Source organism: Arachis ipaensis, chromosome B07 (assembly GCF_000816755.2).
Source record: "Arachis ipaensis cultivar K30076 chromosome B07, Araip1.1, whole genome shotgun sequence".
Taxonomy (NCBI): Eukaryota; Viridiplantae; Streptophyta; class Magnoliopsida; order Fabales; family Fabaceae; genus Arachis; species Arachis ipaensis.
Window position 1 is genome coordinate 88,020,609 of NC_029791.2, and position 6,899 is coordinate 88,027,507.

Here is a 6,899-nt window from a genome sequence, read left to right on the forward strand (position 1 = left end):
TGTGAGAGTCAGAATATACGGATGATAAGCAAAGATTGATTTTAGTCTGATGAACTTACCTTTTAGATGGAGCTGGCGGAAGCGTGGGTGTGCTTTCTTCAAGTTTTTTTTGGGGTGGGGGTTCAAGAGTGCTGCATGGCACAGAAATTTAATCATGACATAAGAAAAATTATTCAGGAACAATATACACCCAAACTGTAACCCAATATACACCCATACATTGATTTTACTCTGATGAACTTACCTTTTAGATGGAGCTGGGGGAAGTGTGGCTGTGCTTTCTTCAAGTTGTTGGGGGGGTTCAGGAGTACTGCCCGGCACATCAAATTAATCATGACGAAAAAAAACTATTCAGGAACAATATACACGCAAACTGTAAGCAAATATACACCCAAATTCAAAACAAATATACACCCGAACTGTAACCAAATATACACCCAAACTAGAAACAAATATACACCCAATACTATTTCTTACGTTTTTGTAGTTCCTTCAATTTGTAGCAGAGGGGTTGCATAAAATTCTGTCTCAGGTGTTTCTTCAAATTCCGGCACGGTGGTTGTTTGGGACACTGGCACGAAAACTTGAATCGGAACTCTAAACAAGAAGAAAAATGAAAGGTTAACAACGCCTTTGAAAATAATAAGGTTATAAGGTTGAAATATTCTTGAAAAACTCACATTTCAAGCGCTTCCGATGCTGTCTCTTCCCTCACAACCATTATATTCGAATCAGCCGGCTCACTAGCTGACTCTTGAACCAGACTCAACCTAAAATACACCCAAACAATTCAAAAGGAACACAGACTTTGTTTTTTGAGAACTTACATACTTGCAGTTTTTGCTTTTTTTTCCTGCCTTTTTTTCTCGAATAAAATAATAAAGGGCTTTTTTTCTAAAAAAAATATATACAGAATTAGAAGCAGAAGGTAATAAAAGAACGAAAGTAACGGTTCTTTGAAAGAGAAATTACGTGCTCTCTGCAGGCCTGTTTACACTACTTTGTTCTGTGTGTCTTTGAGAGGAAGGATCATCACTTCCCAAGTTGACATCCGGTATTCTGAACAGATTTCATGTTATTTCAGACAAAATATGATACACGTAAATCATGATAAAAAGATTTTATTAAATAAAGCATCTTACGTTTCAGAAGAGACATAGCGACCTTTTGTCGATCGCATGTCAGCTTCATTTTCCCTGCGAAACAAGAAACAATTATTAGCAAAGAAAACACAGTAAAATCTGAAATATACACCCCATCAAGACATACCTCTGTGCACCAGAATTTTCATCGTTTTTTCTTAACAATTCATCTAGATCTTCACTTGATATTTCATATCTCTCACTACATTCATAAAAGAAGATGTTAACTAAAATAATTATGATGATGACGGTAATATAGCTTACGTATTACTGTACCCATCATAGGATTGATCTTCTTCAGGAGATGAATGCTCAGCAACAACCTTTTTCTTTTTGGATTGTGTTCTGGGTGGAAAAAATAAGTATGAATCAGAAATAAAAAATTAATTTTATCACAGAATATTGTCCAAAGAAGTGCTTACTTTTTTGGTGTTCTTTGTTTCTTTTTCTTTTTTCTTTGCTTCTCCACCGGTGATGATTCTTCGCTTCTATAAGTTAATAAGAGACACTTCAGTTAATACACAAAATCTTGATAATGAAGCCAAAAGAAAGGAGTAATAATTTCAGAACATTACTCATCAGTTGATTCGGATTCTGAATAAGAATCTGAATCCTCTTGACTCTTCCTTTTTTTGGAATCCATTTTGGAAGGCAAACAATCACTATTTAGAACATAGTAAAGATATAAAATACACCCAGATGAATGCACAAGATACAACTAACTGAATGGACAATATACACCCAACACAACAAACGAAATACACCCAAGTTAATAAACAACATACAACCAAATTGATAAACAAAATACACCCAACCCGAGAAAGAAAATACACCCAACTATGGTACTTACTTTGTTCCCTTTTTGCTGGGTTGTTTTCTTGCTGAATCCTCCGAGTCTTCTTGAGTCTCAGACTCAGAGGTAGAACTGTCACTATCAGTTGTTTCTTCCTCCGAAGACGATGTTGAACTTGCCTTCATTTTTTTTTTGTTTTTTTGATTTGTTGTTTTTTTCTGTTTTCTCTATTTTTTTCATTTTCTCTCTTGTTTGTGCCATCTTTACAATCCCCTGAAATATCAGATAATTTATTTAGCAGCATTCAGATAAATAAATATACACCCAACATATTATGTTCAACTTACCAAAATTTCCTCTGTTTCTGCATTCATTCTTTCGACCAACTGCTCCTTACTCCAGTTGGCAATCCAGGGTTTTGGTGGTCTTTCAGCCCTCTTCTTGCCTTTATTTTTAGAAAGATGAAAGTATATTATCACCAAGGCAAAGAGGCAGCCATCAATTGCCTTCTTCTTTTTCTCCTTGTAGTCGGTTATGCCCTTGACGATAAAGGTCAAAACATGCCCTCCCCAGTTTCGCTCCGTTATGCTGTCCATCTCAAAAATTGGGGCCAGGTGTACAGGTGAGATTTTGTTTATTGTCATTGGCAAAAGGAACGCCATCTGTATATAGAGGATGAAAATCCTCTTGAACATTAGGCGATCCTCTTCGTTACCAACGCTAATATCCATCATCTCATTTGTAAGACTTTTGAGGGTCCTACCCTGGAATCTTCTAAAAATTACTTTGTCATCCTCAGAAAGTTTCTTATAATCAACTTTCTGAGGAAATAGATCTCCTACAAAAAGGAAAAACAACAAAGTATGAATATCGAATCAAATACACCCAAGCATCAACTAAAATACACCCAAGCGTTAGTTAATATACACCCATAATTTTTAGCGAGTTATCTGTTGCGTTGATGCCAAGCGCATGACCTATTTTTCTTGGGTTTATTTTAAAAGAACCGTATCCGGTTTTCAGTCTGTTCTCCCCCAATTTGAAGTTGTTAGCCAGCTCCCTTAACACTTGGTGATGCACCCTTAGTGGTGGGATGTGCATCAAGCCACCGAATCCCAAATCCCTCACAATTGTTTTCTTCTCCTCACTCATGTTTCTGAATTTATCACTTAGGAGATGTGTTGCACACTTGAGGTCTTTGGTTTGCTGTAAACAGAAACAAAATTATAGTCAGATATGTTTCTATTATATAAAACTGATTTCAGGTAAGACATATATTTGTTCTTACATTTCTTCCAGGTTGGTTTCTTGCTGTCATTTTCTTTGAAATGAAAAATACACCCAAAGTTATCAGTAAGATACACCCATATATATGAGTTAGATACACCCATAGATAACAGTAAGATACACCCATATATATGATTTAGATACACCCATATATATCTGTCAAATACACCCATAGATATGATTCAGATACACCCATATATATCAGTCAGGTATCACTCAAACATGCATCAATATACAAGGTCAAGCAATATACACCCATGGACAAGCAAATATAAGAACAGTTGCAACTGCTGGCTATTACAGTATATCAGTTCAGAAAAATACACCCAACAATTTGTGCCATATACACCCATGTATATTACCTCATATACACCCACCAAACTACGGAATATACTCCCAAAAATCAGTTACCAGAAGAACTGGAAGAACAAGAACAGTAACACCTAGAAGAACGAAGAAGAACAGTGTAACATAGAATCAAGAATAACAGTGAAACCTAAAACAAGTAGAACATTATAAACTGTAAAATGAGACGTAGAGCAAGAAGAACAGTAGAACGTACAACAACGTAGAAGAACAGTAAAACCTAGTTCGAAATATGGAAAATATACAGCAATGGTAATGTAACGTACCTTGAGTATTATAGCTTTGGAGATTCTGGAGATTCTTGATCGAGAGTTCTATGGTGTGTTGATGGAGTTTTCGAATGTTAGCGACGAGGTGTATATCTTGAGTTTCGAACGTTGCTCGAAAATGGAAGGGTTGCTTTTTCTCTGAATGGCTTTGAGAAGTGGAAGAAGTGGAAGAGTTTGCCATTAAGGGGGCGGTTTACGCGAAGCGTAACCGTTTGAGTGAAGCGCGTGTAAATGACGCTCCATTCAATGCTCATCACTGCGCATGTGTTTTTTATGGGTTGGGACAACTTGTAAAACTTGTATATCGTTTTTACTTGTATGTGTAGCAGGCCCGTTTCAAATATTAAATCGATAGTTAAGTATCTTAACTCCACAAACTTTTTCCAAATTAATTACGGAAATTTGACTTTTCCATCAAGTAAAAAAGAAATAAAAAGAAAAAGTAACTATAAATTCTGCGCCGTTTATCTTAAAAAAAAAAAAAAAATCAAAGCCGATAATTCTTTCCTTTCCTTTGTTAAACGAAGTATTTGTTCCCTCTTTCTGACCACATCTTCCGGTCTTTCCCAGTCACTAGCGCTATCCTTTTTTAAACCAACCTCTTTGGGATGGCACTGGGCAACGCCTCGCTGGGTCCTTCCGTTCCGTATTCGTTCCCTGCTGCATCGTTGTGCACCCAATGCTTTTTACAGTCCCCTCGCCTTTCCCTTCGTGCTTCAGCAGCTCTCACCGAGAAAGCCCGGTTCGTTGCTCGGCGTAAGGAGTCCATTTCCGTTAGGCAACTTGAACGTCCACTAAGTAATGTTAGAGAGTTTGATAGTTACCCTTTCTTTCACTTTGTCTTTATAATGCTTGTAATTTGGGTAAATTCGTTGGATTCATGATTTTGACGTTTCAGTTATCTCATTTTCTTTTGGGTGCTTGTAGTTGAGTACATGCGGTTGCCGGCTAGTCAGTATTCTGTGTTAGACGCGGAGAGGATTGAACGCGTGAATGATAACACCTTCAGGTGTTACGTTTACGGGTTTAAGTTCTTCAACTTTGAGGTTATTCCGGTTTTGCTTGTTAAGGTGGAAGAACAACCTGATGGTTGTTGCATCAAGCTCTTGTCCTGCAAGGTGTGGTTCTCTTTTTCCTCTTCTATTTTTACTTTTACTTGTCTCTGTGTCCTTAAGGTCAGGTGGTTCAAGTTGTAGAATCGGCCAAGCGTCAGGTTGGGCTGCCATTTTTATTTAATAATTTGATCTTTTTCTCTTTTTAATCTGCATTTCGTAGCATGTTTATTTGTGGTTTTACCATTGTTGACAGCTGGAGGGCTCGCCCATGGTGGCTTCTCAGAATGACAAGTTTGATGGTGAGTTTTACTGTTTGCTGCATATTACAATCTATGTAGAAACCAGAAAGTTATTGATTTTTTTAATAATTTTTTGGGTAAATTTAAAATTCTAGTTTGAACAAATGAACAAAATACACATGAAGGAGTTTGGGATGGACAAAAGTACACACTAAATATTCCTAAATACAAAAGTACACCTCAGAGATTGTTTTCAATAGACAAAAGTGTTATACTATTAGTAAGGGTTTGATATTTACGAATCTTTGGCGTGTATTTTTGTCCATTGAAAATAATCTTTGGGGTATACTTTGATATTATGAATCTTAGTGTGTATTTTTTGATTAATCCAAACTCTTTCAGGTGTACTTTTATCTATTTACTCGTTCATTTTACGTTTGTCTCAGTGTAGGTGAGATGTTTGGAATAAGGTGATTGTTACCTTGATTGACCCTACCATTCAGAAAATCATTATCTTGAGCTTTTAACTTTGAAATGACTACAACTTTTGCCCATTCTGGCTTTGGGTTAGTTCTAATATGTTGGCACTTAAGGAAACGATGCTAACTCGTCCATACTATGAGCAATCATGTGCTTCATTTCTTTTAAACTGGAGAGTTTGTTATATGAAGTATGAAATACAGATGTGATAAGGCACAAATATGTTATATAGCATGGATATGATGATATTGCCTTGATGTTAGACCTGGAACTTTAAGGGTAAATTTGTGTTAGTAGTTTACTTCTTTTAAGGCAAGGGAAGGAATGGTCTGAAATGTGAGTACAGTTCAAGCCCTTCCTGTATGTTCTCTCAAACGAGTTTCTGTTGTTGCAAAATATCCCTCTTTTCTAAATCATTTTAGTATGCATTGTTTACTGAAGAAAACTGACAAATTAATATCTTTAACTAAAACAATAATATCATTATCACAGGTAAATGTGACCCTTGCCAGCTCATGATACAATTGATAATATGATTTAATTAACTTTGAAATTTGAAATATTTTGGATGTATCCGTGCAGTGTTAATTTTATGTCTGTTATGGTTGTTTTTGGGCATTTAGAACAAAAATATTCTCTTATATTCTAAAAGCACAAAATTTTTTATTTATTGTTCAAAGGTTTATGAGTTCAGAGACATTGATTTTGGGTGCTTATATAGTATTATCAGCCTTTTTATTGCCCGTATTATATTGATATGATTGTTGTTGGACTTATACATCTTTAATGCTATTGATTGAACTGTTGTTGGGATTCACTAGCAGCTAGTTGTTGTTGTTGTTATTATTATTGTTTTCTTTTTATTTATTTATTTACTATTTTTCAAATTGATAGAGTTATCAAGGTTTAAATATTCAGTACTATTAGTCAGGATGTAGTTGATGGTTGATAGTTAGCAGCTTAGCATTTATGCATGTAGTTGATAGTTAGTAACTTAGCATTTTTGATAATAGTTGATAGATATCTCTATATATATACCTCTTTTTGGATGACATGAAAACAATGAGATCTTTCTCCTATTTTCTTTGGATTAACATGATATCAGAGCCTAGCGAGAAAACTCATTGTGTACTAAAAGGATCCATTCTCTTTTTGTGATCCTTTTTGTAGAATCGTGTGTCTTTTAGATCACTCGAATATTCCCTACCATGTTCTCTCAAGCAGCCCAACAAAGCACATTTTGGCCACTAAGGGTGGCAAACGGGCAG

The 6,899-nt window shown here is 35.7% G+C and overlaps 2 protein-coding genes across 11 annotated transcripts in view; one reads left to right on the forward strand and one right to left on the reverse strand.

The window, feature by feature from the left end:
* LOC110264675 lies at positions 2,013-2,612 on the reverse strand. The gene is made up of 2 exons (XM_021106755.1): positions 2,283-2,612; positions 2,013-2,208 (listed from the first exon to the last, which is right to left on the reverse strand). Exons 1-2 carry the CDS (start codon positions 2,595-2,597, stop codon positions 2,077-2,079), a joined length of 447 nt encoding a protein of 148 aa, XP_020962414.1. The 5' UTR covers positions 2,598-2,612; the 3' UTR covers positions 2,013-2,076.
* Positions 4,339-6,899, forward strand: part of LOC107609496 (uncharacterized protein SYNPCC7002_A1590) — a 28,688-nt gene continuing 26,127 nt past the window's right edge. For 2 of the 10 annotated variants that reach the window (XR_002350106.1, XR_002350105.1), the window contains exons 1-3: positions 4,340-4,655; positions 4,785-4,975; positions 5,166-5,211. Coding sequence is in view for 5 of the 10 variants with exons in the window: in XM_021105994.1 (XP_020961653.1) it covers positions 4,466-4,655; positions 4,785-4,975; positions 5,166-5,211; positions 6,737-6,786 (477 nt within the window). In the remaining 5 variants the exon portion in view is untranslated. Of the gene's footprint in view, positions 4,656-4,784; positions 5,071-5,165; positions 5,212-6,736; positions 6,787-6,899 lie in introns of those variants that run through there. The other 8 variants (XM_021105992.1, XM_021105993.1, XM_021105995.1 and 5 more) reach the window with 6 other exon arrangements.

What these genes read in the sequence shown, in the direction of transcription:
- LOC110264675 (XM_021106755.1), bottom strand. Translation starts at nt 2,597, where the DNA reads ATGGCGTTCCTTTTGCCAATGACAATAAACAAAATCTCACCTGTACAC. An exon ending in CAGAAACAGAGGAAATTTTG is followed by an intron (nt 2,209 to 2,282) that starts GTAAGTTGAACA and finishes CTGATATTTCAG; the next exon opens with GGGATTGTAAAGATGGCACA.